The sequence below is a fragment of the Pinus tabuliformis genome, chromosome 7 (assembly GCF_031772625.1).
Source record: "Pinus tabuliformis cultivar Carrire ecotype Pingquan chromosome 7, CPIR1, whole genome shotgun sequence".
Lineage (NCBI taxonomy): Eukaryota > Viridiplantae > Streptophyta > Pinopsida > Pinales > Pinaceae > Pinus > Pinus tabuliformis.
In genome coordinates, this window is record NC_142293.1 from 35,991,641 (window position 1) to 36,015,056 (window position 23,416).

Here is a 23,416-nt window from a genome sequence, read left to right on the forward strand (position 1 = left end):
ATGTGGGATGGTGGATTGCAAGTCTGTGTCTACTCATATGGAACTCAACTTCAAGAAGCTATGTGGAAGAGTTGTTGGGCCCGAATTGGCAAACTGTTCTAAGTATCGACAACTTGTGGGGGCCCTAATGTTTTTGATAAACTCCCATCTGAACATATTGTTCATTGTAAATATGTTGAGTCAATTTATGGTCGAGACTCATCACATACATTGGATTGCTGCTAAGAATCTCTTGAGATATCTCCATGGCACAATCAACTATGGACTCAGATACACTGCCAGAAATTTGAGGCTACATGCATATACTGATGCTAACTAGGCTGGCAGTGTGGTGGATCGTAAAAGCACGTTTGGATGTTGCTTCTCATTAGGGTCTGTGTCAATTTCTTGGATGAGCAGAAAGCAAAATTCGGTTGCTCTAAGCACTGCCGAGGCCAAATACATCATTGCTAGTGTGGCCTGTTGTGAAGTTGTTTAGTTGAGGAAGCCCTTTAGTGAGCTATTTGAGCATGTGCTAGATACCACCGTGATCTGCTGCGACAACCAAAGTGGGATTCGCCTTTCAGAGAATCTCATGTTCGACGACTGCTCCAAGCACATTGATATCAAGTACCACTTTATCTGGGAGATGGTACAACAGGGAGTGTTACCGCTCAAATTAGTAGGGGACCTGTGTTGAAGTTTCTAAGTCTAACAGTTAGAAACCCTCCATGTACTTTCTGATTTATTCCTTCCTACTTGTTCTGATTAATTAACAAGTTATTTACCATGTAAATACTGAAAATGAACACAAGTACATGCTCAACACATTACAGATCATCAATTGAAGCAGACAAAAACAAGCACACAAATAACACCGTTATTTTTAGACTAATGTCCTCGGAAAAACCCAATACGGGAAAACCGGTGCAGCTATCTGAGGGTTTGATTTATTACGCAGTTTCAGAATACAATCTGGGTGCCAAATCTAGCTCACTCAATAGAGAAAAATCTTAGCAATAGTACCTCTCCTTCGAAGACAGATGCTTCGGCTAAAAACCCCGGATAAACACTTCGACAACTCCTCAGCTCCAATTTGCCCCACAAAAATCCCCAACGTCAACCTCTTCTGCCCTCCGCGTCAGCTTTCCCGGTAGTTCCCGACAGGTCGGTTGCTCCCGGCAGTTCGGGCTTCTGCCCTTTGCGTCAGCTTTCCCGGTAGTTCCGGTAGTTCCCAGTAGTTCCGGCTGTTCTCGACAGTTCCGTCTTTTGCCCTCTGCGTCAGCTTTCCCGACAGTTCCTAGCAGTTCTGGCTTCTGCCCTCTGTGTCAGTTTTTCCGGTTGTTCCAGCAGTTCTAGCTATTCCCGACAGTTCCGGCTTCTGCCCTCTGCGTCAGCATTCTCGGCTGCTGCGCTGATCCTCCTAGCACTATCTCTGCCTCTCTGCTTCTGTATTCACTGCCCCTCAACTGCAACTCTAGATCACTCTCTCAACTTTCTCAGCAAACCCAGCCCCAAAAGTCGAAACCTTGATCTCTTCATGTGTTCTCCAAGTGTCCCTCAAGCCTCCTCTTATACTTTTCTCTTTGACAAATCAACGACCGAGATTAAGTCCCTAATCAATGGCTAAGATTAGATCTGGCTTGATCCATGACTTGTGGACCATTCTAACACAGTTTTGTATTAATTCACATTAATATTTTATTTTCCTTCATTTAAAATATTAATTATTTTAATATCTCCTAAACTGTTTAGAATCTGCCCAAACCCTTTTTGGGTATTGGAGATCTCACGTGCCTTAGCCTCTCCACCAATTTTCGTGGCTAGAGCACATCTAATGCTACCCCAAATCAACAACCTAAAGGGCCAAATGCTAGACCAAGGGCAACTAATGGAGACTTAGCTCACTGTCACCTTAGCTAAAGCTCTTTACTATTTACAGACTTTCATCGATGGGAGGAGTCCCGGTATAGGTGGAGTCACAAATGAAGGATAAATCAACAAATGGATATAAAGTGACCCAAACAATCCCTTTCCAGAAGAGGGTGAAGAATGGAGCTTGCTTGCTTTCTAAGCAAGGTACAATGTCTTCTAGGAGAAGGATGTGGGGATTTGAGGGTTAGGTTTAGGGAATATAACTTGTGAAAAAGTTTCCCAATCCCTAAAATCCTTATTGAAATTGGTATCCTAGATGGTTCTTGAAGAATTGTCTTTTCAAAGGAGTGGGACCACACGGGACCAAGTGCACCCAACCTAGGTTAAGAGGTAAGAAGTTAGAAACCAATGATATTCTAAACTTAGACAAGAAGGGGGGAAGCATCAAAGTAAGATTTTTCACTTAAAGGTGTCAAATTGATCCTATGAGGTACTAGCCTTAGGGATACTAGGGCAAAGTTTGATCTCGGAGCTAGGGATTGGATTTTTTCACAACTCCACCTTCGGAATGGCTTCAAAATTGGAGGAGGCTTTGAGGACACACCAACGAAAGAGAGGCTAGGAGATCGAACTTTTTGGAGGGCTACTTTGTCAAGCAAATGATGCCCTAGGTGACCCAACTTGGCTAGACCCAAAAGAAGGTGAAAAATAGTTGATTTTTGAGTGACCACCTCTTGGTAGATCAATGCCTTAGTCTTGGGACAATGACGTCTAGGATAAATATGAATGAGGACCTTGTTTCTTAGTCAAGAAGGCCTTAAGACTACATTGCTTGCCTTCTAGGGCAAAGGGAAGCAACCTTACAACTTTATATTTTGATTTGCAAAAGGTGATGGCTTATCAAGATGGATTTGTTGATAGAATTATCCCTAGGAAATTTCATTCAAAATTACATGGCCCATACATTGAGAGATGCTATATGGAGACCAAACTCCACAATTTAAGCAATAAATGCATGCAACACATAGCCCTAAAAATAACGAAATTCCCAATCCAATGTATATGACAAAGTAAAATAAGAATAGCATTAAAAGCATGTACTTACATGTAATAAAACATATTCGACCATCCACAATTTGACAATGAGAAGCTCAAAGATAAGATAAACCAAATCCAAACATCAAAATTCATCCATAAAGCTCTAATTTATCCTCCAAGAAAAAGTGCGAAATTCTCAAGAGAGAGAAGAGATCCAATGCAAAGTGATGATGAGCAATGAACTCATCTCACTTGTATTTATACACTACTGAGGAGTTTGAATTAGTCTCCTAGGCCTTACATAAGCTCCAAAATAAAATAATGTGCTAATAACATAACGTTTGGTGACAAACCCACCAAACTAGCTCACAAATGAAATAATTAGCCTCTTAAGCGGTCAAATGATAAATAATACATGTTGTAGGGCCCTCCAAGAGGCCTGATGAGGTCCATAGGTGCCATAATGAAGAATAGGAACCTCAAAAGTGATGGACAAGGGGTTGGACCCTTGTTCTCTAAACAATAAACCTATGGTGCTCCTAATGGGTGTGGAGGCACAATAATAACATCATGGGCCTCCAAATGAGTCGAATATGCTTGTAGATTATCTGTAAGGGCTCCGATGATGGTGTAGGTGATGCCACATCATCCTACAAGTTCTGGGTCCACTGCGAAGTGCATGGTACATCTGTGGGGCTAACTGAGTAGAGGTGAATCTGTTGCATCTTCCTCGTCCAATAGGTGAATCTCGAGCAATCTCCGAACATTCTTGGGGATCCATGGAGTGTTGTCTACTGCTGTGGAGGTCCATGGCTCTCAACGCACACCCTACATGTACCAATGTAGCCCTTTGGAGGGTTAGGACCCCGTATAGGGAAACCAAACCCATGATGGAGACCATTTGCAATCCCGCATAAGATCCAATGCGTACCCTAGCTCTCCAGTGCAACAGGTCATTAGAGAAATCAAGTAATTGAGCCTACCAACCATGGACCATAGGTGGGGACTTCATAATGGTCTGCCCATCCATAATGGGCTTTGGGATGTGCCAATGTCTCTCAAACTCTAAATGGGGTTAGCTAAGTGTCCTATTAGGTGGTTTCTACTTCTAAAGGGGATAATATATTCAAGGTACATCCTTTAAATGGTGGTGCTATGTGATAGAGAGGTGAATGAAGTAGGGGATGAGAAGGGGCAGCCTTAGACCACATGTCGGTGTACAAGGGTAGCTAATAAAAGGGAAGCCCACACATAAGTATATAATGTATAGGAGAGAGAAATCGTGGTATATGAGGTGCCCCGACCTTGATGTTTCCACCCTTCTTTATATGCTTTTTGCCTTTTTATGATTTTTCTTTGATTAACTGCTCGAGGCTCAAGGGGTAAGAGCATGATTTGTGAGATATAGCAATGAATACCCCTTTTAAGGTAGGGCGGTTCATTGCCCACCAAGGGTTGGGATAATCATGGTTCATATATGATGAAGGAGGCTCATAGAACCTGTAGGAACCAGGGTGATGGCCATGATGATGGGGTAGAGCTCATGTATTGAATTTTGCCCACGTGTTAAATGTGTTCGTCTCGACCATCTTTTGCATTTTGTATTACATTTTCCTACTGAATGTGGCCAATTATGCTTTTATCTTTCCTTTTAGCTGCATCAACCTTCATGGCATCAATCTAGATCTTACCCAAGGTGTGGGCGAGGGGAAGGGGAAAGCTACCGCTATCTGGACCCAGGTGGGAGAAATGATGAATGGGGTGATAATGAATGGAAAGGGGGTAATATATGTGGGTAAGGGAGTGGGACCACACAACCAAAATCAGGGTTTCTTGTCAAATACCATCCCTAAAGCCAAATGGTCAGTAAAAGAGATCCCATGGGACTAGAATTCAAGGTTCATATCCAAAAGGGGTCTAGGGGACAAGAGCACAGACCTAGCCCATTCTTCTTGTCGAATCCCCCAATTAATCCATGCCCAGAAGTGTCCATGATAAGCAAACTACAATATTTGATTACCAAATGGCAAGTCATACCTTTAGGTTCGGGAGGCCCAACTTCAAACATACGATCATGGCAGATGGGTGAGGGACCATCTTGGAGAAAATATTTCTCCTAGGGATATCACCCCTAAAATGGTGGGTAACAGGGAGCAATAAGGCTCCAACACATCAGGACTGATGAGCAGGTCATAGACATCCTCACGAAGCCCTTAGGGAAGGTCAAATTCCTGTCTTTTGAGAGAGACTTGGAGTCGTGGAAATACCCTCCCATGAGGGTCCCGCTTGAGTTGGAAATTGAGCTCTGGGAACTCCTGGGGGCTTGGGGTACTTCTTGGAGCTATGAGTGACCATAGGATAAGTGGTTCACCTTCCCCTATTGATGCGTTGTGTATAGGGTGAGTGGCTGACCTTCCACTACAATTGATAACACGTGTGTAGGGTGTGTAGTTCACCTTCCCCTACAATTGGCATATGCATAGGATGAGTGGTTCACCTACTCCTATGGCATATGAGTAGGATGAGTGTGAAGTGAACAAAGTTCCTTTTACAGATTAATTACTCTAGAAGACTTGGAATATAAAGATATCCATGAGGATACAAATATTATATATTAAATGTGTGAATAAGAATGATTGGTACAATGAGAATGAGAGGCTTGCTTATATACCAAGCAGGTGTCTCTTCATGGAGAGTCATGTCTCATTTAGACATGCCTCTTCAACCTAATTACTAATTAACTAATAATTATTTATGATTATTGTCATTTACATTATTTTACATTATTTCCTATATATTTATTCATAACATTGCCTTCCTCGTCAAAAAGCTTTGTCCTTAAAGCTTATTGATGAACAACTTGACCTTTTTTTCTGTTTTGGATGTTTTCTTGTCTGGGAATTGTCATCTTCGTCGATGCAAGGCGATATGATCCTCTAAGTGACAAACAAAACTGTCGCATCGAGAAGGGACCAGACCATCCTAGGTTAATCTTCTGTGGAATATTTTGATTGCTGGAATTTTGTAACGACTTGTTATCATAGGACTGGATTGAGGCTACATCACTATTCTCTGGAACATTAGTTTGTTGTTTCTATTCTGAAAGGTCCCGATATGTAGCTTGGTTGAGTTGTATACTATCATGATTCGGATGTAGATAGGGAACTTTTATGGTTTGACTTTCCCTTATTAGGTGTGAGGAAATTTTTTGATTTTCTTCTTGTGAGGACGTTGTTGAGTTCGTTACCAAACCTTCACTTGGGATGTTCATTGTCTGAACTACAATATCTAAGTGTATATTTTCTTCAACTTGTTTGTCTTCTTCGTGAGTTGTGACATTCACTGGATCGGTATCTGTTGTTTTTTCGTCAACTTGAATTCCTACATTTGATGCTTCCTTCTTGATAAGTTGTTGTACCTTGTTTTCTAATGACTTCTTATCCTTCTTAAGTTTCTTAATTTGCGTCAATAATTTTTCACTATGGTTTCTCAGTCGAGAGACTTCTTCACTTTTGTCAGCGGTGATTTTGTCAACTTCCTTTTTCATATTTTGTATTGCTTTTTTACTTTCTTGAAGAATTACTTTTGAGATTTCATGTGTCTTGTGGCATCACTGAATTTGGCTTCAAAGTAACATTTTGTAACGTTATTTTTTTCTTTTTTGTGGGAAAAGGCCAAAAACTTATTTTTCATATTTAGAATAAATGACCCTAGAGTTTCCATCCAAGGTGAGCCCAAAACAATGTCACTATTGTCAAAAAATAAGGTTTTCACGGTGAATTGTGAGGTAAAAGTATAATCCCCAATACTTAGTTGTAGATTGTTTATGTCGTATTGTTTGTTACTTGTGCCAACAATATTTTTTTTCGATTATAGTTGATTCAAGAATTACTAGTTGGTTAGCACATTTAGTACTAATGTAATTACTATCTTCAGTAGGACTGATAGAGATTATAATATCTCTTCCTGCCAGTGATCCTTTGATTTTAAATAGTGTACTAAAACACTTAATAAAAGTTTTAGGGAATCTTCCCTCTTTCATTTTTGAATTAAACTCAATGTTTCTTGTCAATGATTGACTCCATTTTTTTATTTATTATTATTATTATTATTATTTCTTGTTTCCACCTTTTACTCTTGAAAAATGCTTCCTTAATTTTCGTTAATTATATTTCTTTTAATAAATATATATATTCACTTGGTATCTTAATAATCTTCCCCTTTTTTTTAACTATTTCACTTATCTGTGGGATCCCCTTTATTTTTATTTTTAGTGGATAGATATATATAAATCTCCTCAACCAACTTTTTTAAATATCCTCGTTCCAAAATGGCATATGACACTATTTTGGAATGTTTTGCCACATTTTAATAATAGTTGCTCAATGAGTTGTATCTTTAATGGTTCGTCATGGATAGTGTCACAACTATTTGTATGATCTATAGATCCGATTTGGCTCAAATGAAATAGTAAATTAAATGAGTGACACAGATTTTGCAGTGAAGTATGTGTTGGTAGAATCAACGGATGACACCGAATTTGCAGTGAACTTTGTTGGAAATGGAATCAATAGAGTGCGGCAGTGAACAAACAAGGACGAAATGAAATGATGGTGACAACTGCAAAATCGAGCAGTGGTTGCTGGAAGGACAGAGATAAATGGCAATAGTAGAGGGTTATATATATATATATATATATATATATATATATTTGGTGGACAGATTTGGGAACGACTGTATCAAATAAATGACGGCTATCATTGCAGTACAATGAATGGTTGTTGAATGTAGCGGTGTCCACTTCTAATTTGCAGCCACAAGAATTAGAACACAATTTGAGTGCTGAGACGAGAAGACAGAGGCCACTGCTATACTATCAGGTGATAGTGGCTATCGACACTGCACCACCAGGTATGATTAAATTTTAAATTTGTAATTGTAATTTATTTATTTATTTTCACTCTGTTTTTGTTTTTTCTAATCACTTTTTAATTTTTTTTTTCCAATTTTTTTTCTAATTTTTTCTTCTTTTTATATGATACTATATATTTATATATATTTTTTATAATGGCCAAAGGCCTGATTGGCGATATGGAGAAACTCCAACTTTTTGCAGCGTAAAGCTTCAAACTTGACGGCAATGATGTTGACGAAACCTTGATGGCCAATGACCTGGATCGAAGAGCGTGGCTTTGTGCAGCCGTGAAGCAGCCAGAGGATCTACTACTCTGATACCAAATGAAGCGAACAAATTTCCTTCTACATATTAATTACTCTAGAAGACTTGGAATATAAAGATATCCATGAGTATACAAATATTATATATTAAATGCGTGAATAAGAATGATTGGTACAATGAGAATGAGAGGCTTGCTTATATACCAAGCAGGTGTCTCTTCATGGAGAGTCATGTCTCATTTAGACAGGCCTCTTCTACCTAATTACTAATTAACTAATAATTATTTCTGATTATTGTCATTTACATTATTTTACATTATTTCCTATATATTTATTCATAACAGAGTGGCTCTCCTTCCCCTGTTGATGTCCCAGCATACATCCTACGCATGTAGTCTGGGACTCATGGGAAGAACCTCTTATCTGGCCAATGAGTTGGGAAAAGTGGATAGGGACCATAGCACTACCGATGGACGCATTGTGTACTGCCATACTCCCTATGTCTAGGATGCATGCTGTTCAACAACTTGATCTGGGATCAAGTCTGATTGTTGTTCTACCTCTGGACTGACTTTTATCAGTGGAGAGTGGTAAGGTCTTGTGACGCACTCTTGATCGATTCTTCTTCATTATTCATGTCAGTGTTTAGCAGAGCAGAGATGAGATAAGATTCAGAGATGGTTGATGACGATAGGGTGGCATGATGATCGATGATGATGGATGGATTGGCAGGTGGAATTCTCCCTAGTTGAGAGGGAGTGTTAAAATTGGCAACTAGGGCCAAATTCCACCTTGGGACAACTCATTTGATGGAGATGATGATTGCATTAAATTCCTCTTTTCGAGAGGACCAAAATTGATACAAAGATTATCCAATTTGGACAAGCAGAAGTGTGTTTTTGAATTTATGCCCACACGTGTGCAAATTGTTTAGGTCGGCCATATCTTAATGTAGGCTCATGAAGCCCAATGGATGCGACTCTTCACCCTCAATGACTTGTATAAATACAAGTGCCCTCTGGCTCTAACCTCATTTGGCATCATCATCACTCACATTTCTTCTCAACTTCTCTCATTAGTTCGTACTACTATTGGGTAGTTCTTCTATCTCTCATACGTGTGGCAGAAGGACGATTTTTCTGGTTAAATTGCAGGGCCAAATTTTAGGATTTTTGCAGGAGTTTGACCAACGTTGACCGAGCACTTTGACTCATCCTTTGACTGCGATTTTTGTGGGAAAATTTCGTTTTTTGTAGGCCGTACAGTTTGGCACAGGAACCAAGAATTTCTAAGCACTTTTATAGCAAGGCTGACTGCAAGGTTGACCAAATTTGACTGCAGTTTTCAGGATTGCTTTGCGCTGACTTTGACCACCTTATCAGGCCAAGTTTGACTAGGTATGAACGAGCTCCAAAGAGGAAGATTTGTTGCTACGTTGACCATCTTTGACTTTCTAGTTAGGGCTGAATTTGACTGCAGATTTGACAGGGTTGTTTTGACTTGGATTTGGCAAGTCAACTTTGACCTTTTGTACTCTCTCTCTTTGCTGAACATTTTGATATAATAATAAGAAGAATTGATCAAAGGGTTTTCCCCACATTGGGATTTTTCCTTGGCATCTGCCAAATCTGGTGTCCTCTTGTCTTGGCTTGTCTTATGCATTTTATTTTATGTTCTATATATAGTTACTGTGAATGTGATTTATGGCTAATGTGATTGCTATTGGAAAACTAAATTGAAATTGTCATTGGGTTGCTAAAGGAGCATTGAAGTAATTGTGCTAAGCATAGAACATACCATTGTTAACTAAAATCAACAAAGTGTGTGTGTGTGCAACCACCGAGTCCATCACGCAACTAGTACCATCACTTACTGACTCCATGATGCGATGGGGAATCCCACCTGGATCCCAACAGTAGTTTGGCACTCAAACCCCTTTGGTAATCCATAGCCCCTGTTGAACTATAGCCATGGATATATCTAGGTACCTAGCCCACTCCATCAGGTACTAACTCAATACTTTGTTCCACCCAACCATGTGAGAGGGACCAGATGCAGGAACACTTGTACACCTAACAACTCCATGTGAATGTTGCATTGTGCACAACTCATGTCGCCTTGTTCCACCGACCTGATTAATGCATATGATTTGTCTATGTAAATCTACCTCCCTCTGTCTAATGTCTAGAGATAACATAACAATGTTGCAAGCCCCATCAATATAGGCTTGAAGAGAGCTATTGTTTAGAAGTACTGCAACTTTGTTGGATGCCTACGCGTCTCCCTGCTCCCCATCGATGGCTAGCCCAATAGATGACTACTCATCCTCCTCCATCATGAGCTCCACATGAGCCACTAACTGCCCCTCCACAAATAGCTCATCTCCCTGACTGTCTCTTACTCGATGCATCATTAGAGGTTTCGACTGTCCCCCAATGTGAGTCATCTTGGCCCCAAACCTGTCCTCTAGTTCACCATTATGCTGGAGGTGGCTATCATCTGAAAACTTTGTCACGGTTTTGGGTACCTTTGTGCCTATTGGCACCTCGTCAATGGATGGCCCCATAGGTGCATGCTCTGCCATCTTTGCCAATGCCTCAATCTGCACCATCACTGGGCTCTCCAATGGTGGTGACTCCTGAGTCACACTAGGCCAATCTAAGTCCTAACCACCGCTAGTGTTATTTTGCCTAGTGTTATTTGCCCCGTCTTGTCCACTCCTTTTGAGGAGGTCTGGTGTCCTTCCAGTCGAATCTCTCTGTGAGCCTCTGCGTGAGATCTGTGTATGACGTGATGCTTGCATGACCCAAAGTGATCAGCTTATGATACCACCACTCTTTTGCATCTCCATCCAAATGCAAAGTGGCATACTTAATGTTATGCACCTCTCTCATGGGGTTTAGTCAGATGTATGTTTCCAGTTCTTTGACAAAGCTCCTAACTAAACCATCAAAGCTGAGGAGGGTTATCTTTCCCCCTGTTATATGTATGTGCTGATTCGGCTGACCTCCTCTATATGGTGTGAATGGCTCCACCTTCGTGGGCATGCACATCTCTAGGGTCTCTATCATAAAAATGAGGATGGCTCAGTTTCTCATTATTTCTTAAGATCTCATCCATGATTCCCTGCGTACTTCTTCTTCCTTGAGTCACTGGAATGTCCATAGTCCCACCAATCACTGTGTATGCATGCCCAACTCTTCCATGATCTTGCTGGCTTCCTCGCAGCTGGCCAAGATCATGCTCTGATACCATTGTAATGTTCCCAACTAAAATATTCTAAATTTGAACTTGAAGTTTCTGAGTTTTAACTGAGTCTCAATGAGTCTTTTAGTGAGGTATTTGGTCAAACACTTTGTGAACATACTGCTGTAGGTGATTTTCAGGAGTATTAGAGATACCAGTGGACAGAGGCATAAAGAGTGGCTGTATATGACTGCTACAATACTAAAGCACCACCAGCTATGTAAGAAAATCTTCCCACAGAGAATGAACATAAGCATACCGAGTCCAAAATTGGTAGAGAATCAGCAAGGAAATATATATAATAGTCAATGACTCCCATGTCCAGTACAATGAAGAAACTCGTGGACCGTTTTCAGCATTTATAATCTTTCAAGAAGTCTGGTGTAGTCTTTTGATGAAGCTCAGTTGTGCCCAAACACAGCCAACAGTAAGGAGATTCCAGTCCATGTTTAGGCTCCACCAGTGAGGAAGAAATACAACCAAAGCTTCAACAGAAACTCAGCTAATACGCTGTCCCTCTCTTGGCATTTCAACTCAGTGAATAGAGGCAGCGTTTGAACCTCTGGAAATTGTGGAAGGCACCAACAGAATGAAGGCTTTTATCCACAACAAAACAGCAGGTAACTTGTCCACTGCAAAAGGGAAACACGTCCCACTTTAATCAAGCATATGTCTCACTGAATAAGCAATAGACTTGCCCTATTTTTGACTGGAAAATGCACTGCCTTTATCACATAACTCGTGTAACAGAATAAGGGAGAGATTTGATCTCTTTTTACCAGTCACCGCGACTTCAGTTTTGGCTTGGAAATTCAGCCTCTTGATCTAGGCACCAAAAATACCACACTTTGACCTGAGAAGGTGTAATGTTCCCAAATTTTGTGCATGCAAGATCACTTAGGAGTTTTGCAATTTTGGGAATAATTAACAAGGAGACTTTATTAAAGAAGGAGATAGCATGATACTTCCTAGGCAAGTTGGATGTCACTTTAACTTTATAAAGTGGAGTATCATAAAGTAACTTTATAAAAGTGAATTTAATAAAAAGAAAAAAAAATAATAAAGAGAGAAAAGGGAAAGTGAAGATGAAAAGACAAAAGGGAAGGTGAAGATGAAAAGACAAAAGGGAAGGCGAAGATGAAAAGACATTCCTCAACTCATTAAAGAAGGGAATTGAGGAGACTCTAATCCATTTGTGCATTGTGTGAGTTTGAAGAGAGAGCTCTTGGAGAGAGTTGGAAGAGGAAGCTGAGGGCTTTGGAGCCCTAGCTGCCATAGCAAACTTCAGTGTTGCAACGAGACCCCCTAGTTTGAGAGTGAAGTCACTCAGATTTCACCGTAGAGCTTCAATGGAGAACGAGATTTGCAAGAAAAACTGAGGTATCCAAGTTCTATTTGTTGATTTTAAAATTTATTTGGTATTTTCTATATCTCTTTTGCAGATGGGGAAGCTACCAGAAAATCTGAATCAAAGCCAACACTATGGGAAGACATTCCCTCCATTCTGTCATTCAAGCCATTAAGAAAAGGGAGTACGAGAGGATAAATGTGCACAAGGAATGAGCTTCTGTCATAATAACTCGAGTTTCCTTAATTCTGGAAGAGCGAGTTCCTTCTTTCTTCACTAGTTCGAAGACTAGGAGCAAGGTGGCATGATTATACTTTTGTGGAGGCCGAGTTCTATACATTATGTTGTTGCGACGAAAACATTGTTCACAAAACCGAGTTTCATTGCTATTGCGCTGTGTATTGGTGACAAACATGAGTGAAAGAGTCGTGTAGACATCTTCTGGGGCTGTGAATTGAAATATGGGCGGAGTATATACACAATGGAGCCCAACCACACTCAAGGTAGGGTCGTGTTGCTGACTGTTGAGCATGCCAAGCAGTTTTGTCTTCTTTTGAACGTGAACACCTTCCAGAACAGTCTATGTGTATTGTAGAAAGGATGTGTATGCTTGGAGTGGTCCGATTCATTTTTGTTGGGGGTGACAAAGGGTTCTATCACCAACGTCCCAAGTAATTGGATCACGAATAGTAGTAGCTGCTGGGTTATAAATTGATTTGAGGGCCCACGTTACCCATCTCTCACTGTTGAACGTACCTATGGAAGTTTTATATATTTCACGTGGTTGTATTTACTCTTGGTTGGAAAGCATGTTATCTGCTGCTGCAAATATTCTCTGGGACCCATTTGAGCCACTACAGGAGACCAGGTTCCACTACATCCTCAATTGATGTAATTCTAAGATTAAATATTAGTAGAAATTATATGCATTGGCCACTCATTCTAAAGATAATATATGTTCCAACTCCTTTAAGTGTTTCTGAAATTAAATAAAATAATCAGTGGTTGGGAATAAGTTGGATTCTCCTGGTATTTATCACTGTATTTCTCACTAAGAAAAAATAGAAATTAAACTTGGTTGCTACAACAACACATTTTAAAGGGACTGTCATAACACCATCCACACAGTTAGCACCACAAACCTAGAAAAACTCTGAATATGTTGATAATTTATAGTCAGAATCTTACAGAAGGGAGGATCACCTGCAAGATAAATTTAGCCTCTAATCAAGTCTTCTCGACCTCTTTCAAAAGGTAGGGCTTAGCTTTTCTCACAAATGAACCATTGAAAACTCGTGATTTGGGGAACCTCTAAAGGAGACAACAACACAGAAGTTTGTCCAAGTGGAAGTGCAAAATCATCCCTCTAGACTCTAGAGAAATTTGCACGATGCCCTAGCAAGGACGTCTAGGTGAAAGCCCAAAATTTTTTGCAGGAGAAAAAGAAGGAAGAGGGGTTGATCACCAAATTTGCTCGCATTAATGCCTTGTTATTGGGCTATGGAGTCTATGTGATTCGAAATCCAGCCAAAATCGTTTTCAAGGAGGCTAGAAAATGATGCCCTAGCAAGCATTCTCTAACATTTACCCACCCAAGATTGATGGACTTTCATGGAAAGAAAACAAGTTCTACTCCATTAGGAACATTCATCTAGTTGCTATCAATGAGTAACATGCACAAATTTGTAGTTTGACAATTTTTTACAATGATATAAAATAATTAGGGCATGAAAGAACAATAGCTAGTTGCATAATTTCCACACATTAGACATTATTATGCAAATATCTTTCAAAAGAATACTTACAAGACAACAGGAGGTATATCCAAATCCAAAATCCATAGAATGTCTCCAAGAGAACGAAATTTTCAGCTCCAAAGATATCGAAATGCATAAAGTGATCTCCAATAGACAACTAAGAAAAAGTGCGAAATTCTCTTTTAGAGAGAGCTAATCCAAGTCAAGTGATGATGAGTTACAATGAGGCCTCACTTGTATTTATATGAGCCTCTAACAATTCAAATTGGTCAATTTAGCCTAATGAGCCCCTAAAATATTTCTAATGTGAAAAATAATAAATCTGTTGGTGTCAAGCCCACCAAATAGCTCCAAAAGATGAATAATAAGCCTCTCAAGAGGGTCGAAATGATAAAAGAATAGCTAATAGGGTTCTTGGAAGGCTAAATCAAGTCCCTCACGTGCCATAATGAATCCAAGAAAATAACCTGTGGTGCTCCCAAGTGGTTGTGGGAGCACAAAGAATGGCCTCATGCGTCTCTAATTGAACCAAGCAATCCTGTGGTCCATCTATAAGGTTGGAATGATGATGCAAGCCCTTCGTTGTTTCCCTAGGTGAGACGAAACCCCATCTGGGCCATGGATCAACTGCCAAGTATGTGGTGCAAGTGTGTAGCTGGCTGGGCAATGTGGTCCATGTGGATCATCATCATTGAATAACTGGGACATGAGCAAGCAATAGGTGGCGTTGGAGGATCTCATGCTGTGGCTATCTGTTCTCTGCTATGGTGGAGGCCCATGGCTCTCAATGCTCACCCTACAAGTGCCATCATGACCCTTTGGAGGGCTTGGATCCCATATAGGAAGGCCAAACCCCAAGATGAAGACCCACTCGCGATCCTGTGTAAGATCCAATGTGTCTGCTCAACGTCCAATACATCAATTCATTAGTGCAATTGAGCAAATGAGCTTACAAATCATGGAACTAAGTGGGCACTTCATAGTCGCATGCCCTTCCATAATGTGCTTTAAAATGTACAGGTGTCTCCAAGCTCAAAAGCGAGGTTAATCAAGGACCCTATTAGGTGGTTTCAACCTCTAAGAGAGTGACAGGGCCATGGTACATCCGTTAGATGACAAGTGTCATATGAAATAATGATGGAACAAAGTGGGGCAACAGGGAAGACCCAAGCCAAATGTCATGTTACAAGGGTAGCTATAATGAGGGAAGTCCATAATTGGGTGTATAGATGTAGGAGGGAGCAATCGTGATACATGAGTTACCCCAACCTTTGTTTTTCCTCCCTTCTTCATATGCCTTTGTTATATAAAAAAATTATTTATTCTGTAACTATTAGTTTAGTTAAGGAAAAGGACATGATCAAAGATCACGCCCATTCACCAAGAGGCACTTAGGGCTGTATTTAAGCCAGGGCCTCTTACTCTATAAACCATCCATTCATTCATTATTAATAAAATATATATCTTTGCTGATAATTGTTGAGTTTGTCTCTTTCATTTGGTATCAGAGCCACCACCACACTGCTGCAGTTGTCCGTACAACACTCTCACACCCTCACCATCATTGTCCTTGTACATTGTTCGCTAACCCCTCGCTGACACTCGACCCTCCACCCCCGACGTTGCCTCATCCATTGACCCTCCACCCTGAAGTTGTTGTTCTGCCACCCATCCATTCAACCCTATCCTTGTCCACCTTAACTCTTCACGTCAACTTCCACCCTAACATTCGTTGTCCATCCATCATTCCAGCCTTATCGAGCCGTCGTCCAGCCAGAACTCCATGCCATCACTATCCGCACCACAATCCTTCCAACCCACGTTGCTGTCACCGTAGCCACCCATCTGTGTATCCATCACTGCCATCACTCGAGCAGAACAAGAATGAAATTAAAAAGGAGTAGGCAAACCTTTCAGTGAAAGTGGATACATTGATGGTGATGTTGACCTATATTTGTAACACTGTGAAGATTACACCCAATCAAATACCCCATAATAATGAGGCTACTCAACATCTCAATTCTCCATATTCATCAAACTCATCAGACTCACATGAGAAGCCCGAGTCTCCAAAGACATCTTCCACACCTAATCAAGGAAATAGTAACACGAATTTTGAAAATAGGCAGCTCTGGAATCCATACACCAATATGTCGTTTTCAAATCAATACCCCTTCTTCGCTTCGCCGATAGCGACATATCAACGAAGAGCAAAACTTGAGCTATCCAAATTTGGCGGTAACGAAAAATTCTGCGTTGCTTGGTTCAATAATGCGGTAGAATATTTAGAGATTTACGGTATTGACAATGATGACGAAAAGATTAGGGATGCTTCCATGAAAATGGAAGGCAAAACATATAATTGGTATATGTGGTGGAAAAAGACGACACGTGGTACGCGATAAATGCCAGAGGAATAAAAATGAAAATATTATGACACCCATACTACTCCATCCCTTCAACATCCCAAATCAGAAATGGGAGAAAACATCAATGGACTTTATTGAAGGGTTACCTGTGTTTGACGACAAGGATAAAATTCTTAAGTAGTCAACAGACTCACCAAGTATGCACATTTTATTGCAATGAGGAAATCAGACTCAACAAAACAAATCGCTGAGATATTTTGCAGAAATGTTTACAAATTAAATGGATTTCCCAAGGTCATTGTGAACAATAGAGATGCCAAATTTAAGGGTAATTTTTGGAAGGAATTTTTCAATCATATAAGAACCTATCTCAACATGAGTTCCGCTTACCACCCTCAAACAGATGGCCAAACAGAGGTTGTCAATAAATGTTTGGAAGCCTACCTACGTTGTTATGCCACAAACAAACAAAATAAGTGGGTTCAATGGTTACACCTCGTTGAATGGTGGTACAATTCTACTTACCACACGTCAGCTAAAATGACTCCATTTCAAGCTCTGTACGGGTACGAACCTCCGAAATGGAAGGACTTTGCTATTGTCTAGACGAAACTACCAGTTGTTAAAAACCAGTTAGAAGAAACCCAAAAAGTCGTCCAAACTCTAAAAGAAAATCTAAATAATGCAAGAAACTATATGAAGCAACACGCTGAGCAAAACAGAACAAAGAGAGAATCTGAAGTTGGAGAATGGGTATTTGTCAAGATGACCATACAAGCAGCGGTCCTTAAAACAAAAAGGAAAAAATAAAATGGCACCAAGGTTTTATGGACCATATCAGATCAACAAAAAGATCAACCAAGTCGCATACAGTTTAAGCCTTCCTGATAAAAGTCGTGTTCACAACATCTTCCATGTGTCCTGCCTCAAAAAGGCACTTGGTGAACATCAGTCAGCACAAACAACACTAAAACTTTAGATGAGGAAGGAAGGGTTATTCTAGCGCCAAAAGGTATCATATCCAACAAGGAAAAGAAGTTGTGATCACGAGTAATCAAAGAATACTTGATCAAGTGGAAGAACTTACTAAAAGAAGAAGCTTCTTGGGAGACTGAAGCGTTTCGTCAACAACATTTTTCATTATGTATGCTTTGAGGACAAAGCATCTTTTTGGGAGGAAGGCAATATTATATAAAAATTAATTATTCTGTAACTATTAGTTTAATTAAAACAAAGGGCATGATCTTTGATTCACTAAAAGTCACTTAGGGCTGTATTTAAGCCAAGGCCTCTCACTATGTAAACCATCCATTCATTCATTATTAATAAAATATATATTTTTGCTAATAATTGTTGAGTTTGTCTCTTTCAGCGTTTTTGTCTTTTATTGATTTTTCTTTATTTTTCTTTCAATTAACTGCTCGGGGTTCCAGAGAATGAGAGGGTGATGTGAATGATATAGCAGTGAATGCCCCTTTAAGGTTGGGCACTTCATCACCCACCAGGGTTTAGGACAATCATGGGTTCCTCAATGATGCAGGGGGCTCACATAAGGCCCTAGGAAATGATAGGGGTAGACCTCATGTTTGGATTTTGCCCAAATGTTAAATTTTTTATGTCCCAACCATCTTTTTGCATTTTATGGTACATTTCTTATTGTAAGTGGCCAAATCATGCTTTTAACTTTCTTTTAGCTGCATCAACCTCCAGGGCATCGTTCCAGGCCCGACCCAAAGTGTGAACAAGGGGAGGGGGAGGACGAGGGGGAGGCTAACTCCTTGTGAACCCAATGGACAAATGTGGACCTAGATGGGAAATATGTGAAAGGGGGTTATAATGAACAAAGGGGAGTAATGTATGTGATGTCGGAAAGTGAGACCATGCAGCCAAAATCAGAGTTTCCCATGTAGTGCTACTCCTAAAGCTAATAGCCAATAAAGGAGATCCCATGGGACTAGGACACAAGGCTAACCACCAAGTTGGACTAGGGGACAAGAGTACAGACCAGGCCCATTCTTTCTGCTGAATCCCCCCACTATTCCATGCCTAGATGTGTCCATGATAAGTAAACAAAAATACCCAATTACATAATAAAAGCCATACCTTTGGGGTTGAAAGACCCACCTTCAAACATACAATCATAACAGATGGGTGAGGGGACATAATGGCTGGCTTGGGTGGCAGAGATGGCAGAACATCGAGCTATCTGGTGGCTGGTGGCTGGTGGCTGGTGGCTGAAGACAATCTTGGAGAAAAATTTCTCTTAGGGGTTTCACCCAGTAGTGGTGGGTAACAGGACCATAGTGGCTCCATTGTAAATAATACATAAAATGTGTTAAAAAAGTTTGTAGCCATGATAGGATAAATAACAATTAAATGAGGATTAGACGTACAAATTATGTTATCCTTTTATCAACAAATAAGAATGCACCTATGAAACATTCACTTTCATTCAGTAGAACTCTGCTCTTTGATTAAGTGATATTGTAATACATTATTATAATCTAGGCAAACTTTCATAAATAAGGTTCCTTGCAAGCCCAAAAACCCTTGAATTTTTTTGATATATAAGAAACAATTGTGCAATTATGCAATATAAACTGCAGTCAATGACTGGAAATTTTATAAGGTATAAACATAATAGGTTCCCTCAGGCACTTCCAATTAAATATAAGCATCAAAGGAAGCAAACTGCAATAAATCCTAGCAGTAAGTAGCTGAGTGACAGGTAAAGAACTTACTATTATATAGTTCTGAATGATTTCAATGTTAGGTCATTGACATCCTTATCAACTTTTATTGCTGACAAACAAGTGCTTGAATTTTTTGCAAAGAATAGATAATCTGAGATCTGATAAAGGAAATGAGAAAAAAATGTTAATGTGTTATACATCATGGTAATACTTAAGATATCTCTCTTCTAAATCTAAAAGCAATAAGAGTACACCTATATAATAATGTTTACAACTATAATGCAATGCACATTGGCAACCTGCCAACCAAGTATTCTTCGGATACAAGTAATTAAGAAATATCTCGTCATCCACAGTAAGATAAAGGCCTGCCTTTGATCAGGTTGACTTTCCTTAACCATCAAGGCTTTATTATTTTGAGTTCTGGCATACCGTGGTATCCATTTTCTTGATGCTAAAGTCAATTATGTCACAGTATTCTCTAGTTGGTATGAAAACTTTTAATGATGTTTTGTTGCAGCACATATTGAAATCTCATCACAATTCAATTGTGCTAACAAGTATATTACTCTTGATTTGAATCTTCAGAGAAGGTGCTAGGGTAATATGGGGCTATGTTGATAGGATGTTGGGCCAACCTTCATTGATACGTGAATCCTCAAGAGGAAAGTATCCATGGTCAGGATTGATTTCTCGCGGTATGAGCTTAATTTCTCAGGCTGGCAGGTCTACTGGAGGAAAAGATTTGAAGAAAAATGGAAATGGTTTTGGTGATGTGATTCTTCATCCTTCCTTGCAAAAGAGAATCGAACAACTTGCTAAAGCCACTGCAAACACTAAATCCCATGAAGCTCCTTTCCGCAACATGCTCTTCTATGGACCCCCTGGGACAGGAAAAACTATGGCTGCAAGAGAGATGGCTCACAAATCGGTACAATATTACAAATGCTTTATGTTGACGTGAAATTTGAGTAACCTTTTGAGTTGATTACTTCGAGAGTAGCTTTTAATATGGACCATTCCTTCTCATTGATCATGAAATGAATCTATGCGGGCATATCATTGAGTCGTGTGTTCTGCCTTTTTTGCTTAAGGCTACTCCTTTTAATCAAATTTAACTTCTATTTTATTCCCGTAGTTTTTTTAAAATAGCTTTCTATTAATCAATATATCAATATTATAGATCTAATCTTATCATGAAATAGTGGCATAAAGGCACATGTCAACCCTACTGGTAGAATGATGAACAAAATTGGTTATAAGTCGCACATTTCCTTAAAATCTAGAGAGTATTTGCTTGAAATACAAAAGTAATAGCGTTTGAGGCTTGCCTAGGTAAAAACAAAAACAATTCTATGAGTACAAGGGGTGCATAACACAATTAATGCATCAGTTGCAGAAATTTGCCTAACTATTCACCACTCGGTCATGATTTTGTTTTTCATTATTGCCATATCTGTCCTTGTCTGGTGGCTTTGCAATTGGGGTGTACTAATCATCCTCTGTAACATCCATTAGCTTCCCGGTGTTTGAGATAAGCTAAAGTTTAATATTTGTTAGAGCAATATGGATGTTGACGTCTTCATTTCACTGACTCGTCTTTACTGAATTTTTAATTCACATTAAATAGATTTGCACTTCCTGCAAGGGAATGTTAACCTTCAACTGTCAGTGTTGCTCTTGACACAGTGTGCTGTTTGTACACAAAAACCAGGACTGTAGCTTAAAAGTGCAGACACTGCATATAAGTGGAAAAACACAGTATAGTTTACTGTATAAACCAGTGTTGCAAACATCCCAATTTTATCACAAAAAAATCCCAAAATTGTGATTTTTTTGGCCTAGCTGATGTTTGCCATTTTTAAACAATATTTTGGTGGTTTCTTAATTTTGCTTCTGTTTGCCGATTTTCACTAATATTTTCTCAATTTTTACGTTTTTTGGTTTTCTGATGCCAATGTTTGGTGATTGTCCTGGTAATTATGACAGTAACAAGGAAAACTCAGAGAACTCAAGTCAGCTTCACACTTCTACTACTCAGATCAATTACACTCTTCAAAATTAACCTGCTAATCACTAGCTTAAAACTAGAATGATAACAAGCACTCATTTTGCTTTCTATTATAGATAAAGAAAGCAAGGGTTTTACAAAATTAGAGTGCCTGTGTTTAGAATCTAAACACTAAACTTAAGCTTAGAGATTTGCACTTAGGCTCAATATGAAAAAATGTCTAGCTCAGATTGGAAACAATAACTCGTGCTTTTCTAAATTTCTAAATAAATCGAATATCCTGCTGCCTATATTAGAAGAGCAATCCAAAACAGGAAAGGATAAAACTGGAAAAGTTTTTAAGGCCTGTAAGCATGCATGCACCCTCTTCCACTGCCGCGTCACCTTATACAACCACTTCCATCTGCACAGCCATCACAGAATTCAAGGTCTTGAAATTGCTGGAGTGTGCCAAGTTGAAGAAGAATCATTGTCTAAGTAATGGGTAAACTAACACTCCATGTGTGTGAGGAAAGAGTCCTTCATCAATGCAGGTCATTCCCTCTTCATGTTGAACCTCCAAAATCTTAAGGTGCCCTTTTCTTCCTCAAGGAAGACTTCATCAATGGCTGCATGCTTGGTAGAGTGATGTGTGGTTTAACGGTAAGTCTACTTGGGCGAAGCTCAAGAGACCATGGTTCAAATCTCATTGAGTACATGACCTGCTGTGGTGGCGGCTCGAGAGGTTTGTGAATTCGCTCATGATAAATGGAGAAACAATGTGATATAGCTTCCTTCCACTTTTGATTTATTTCCTTCAAAATTGGCCCTTTTTTCTACAACAATCTACATAACCTAGGAATCACTTCACCCAAACAACTTTATCTGGAAGTCCAGCGATTAAATCTGTATTTGCTGCAGACATTGAATCAGATGTCTGATGGGCAGCAATGTCATTGTTCCTTTCTTGCTGACTTTTCTTCATTCCTTTCTGCTTATTGATAGGCTGGCTTGTTTTACTTTGATCAGAGTGATCCATAGCAGTGTTGATAATATCGGTATTGAAAAAATATTAGCGAGGGTCCAGAAAACATCTTATTGGCAATATCGGCGAAAATATCGGCAAATATCGGCAAACATAAAAAATCAAATTTCTTTTTCAGATTTTTAAACACAGCCTATATTTTCAAAATATGGTGATATTTTGCTGATATTTTTAAAATATGGCAATATTTTGCCGATATTTTCAAAACGGAAATTATCATGATATTTACTCAACGTTATATCGTTTTGCTGAAAATAGCACGATATTTTTGAATATTGCCGATATTACCAACATTGATCCATAGTGTCCTTTATACTCTCAAAATGTTTGAAATGACCTATATCTTGACCAATGTTTTAAAATTCTGACTCCGACACCGACTCAGCCGAGGGTCGACTCTGACTCCAACTCCGACTCGGTATCGACTTGGCCAGCTCGATTTCAATGACTCTATCGTTGTAAAAAATACATTATATATATATATATTTTTTTTATAAAAAAACATAATTTTAAAGATTTCTTTCATGTTTCCAAACACACAGCATTAGAATATAGATGGAAGACAACATATGATCAAAGTAGGCTCATGAATATATCCGTTATATCAAAATGGCACCCAGTGCACTGTCCAATACATACATGATCAAAACAAAAACACATAACCAAGGAGGCTAGAAATGGCCTCTACAACAAAAGTAAACTATGACCAGTACTACTGGCTAGTAGCTACTACCAGAGGAGCCAAAATCATGTGGATCAATCTCTAGATCATCATCAGAGTTAGATAGGGGGCCCCATGGCTCCTCCTCATCATCATCTCCAACTGCAACTGTAGAAGTGGTAGCACTAACAGGCTGTGCAGCAGATGCTAGCTGAGATAGACGAGATATGCGCTTTT

General features: G+C 39.5%; 1 protein-coding gene across 1 annotated transcript in view; it reads left to right on the forward strand.

Annotated features, from left to right (window-relative positions):
- The window catches only part of LOC149245120 (uncharacterized), a 280,773-nt gene that overhangs the window by 196,073 nt on the left and 61,284 nt on the right, over window positions 1-23,416 (forward strand). Inside the window, exon 6 of the mRNA XM_089457651.1 lies at window positions 20,072-20,414. Within this exon, the coding sequence (XP_089313777.1) occupies window positions 20,072-20,414 (343 nt within the window). The remainder of the gene's footprint in view (window positions 1-20,071; window positions 20,415-23,416) is intronic.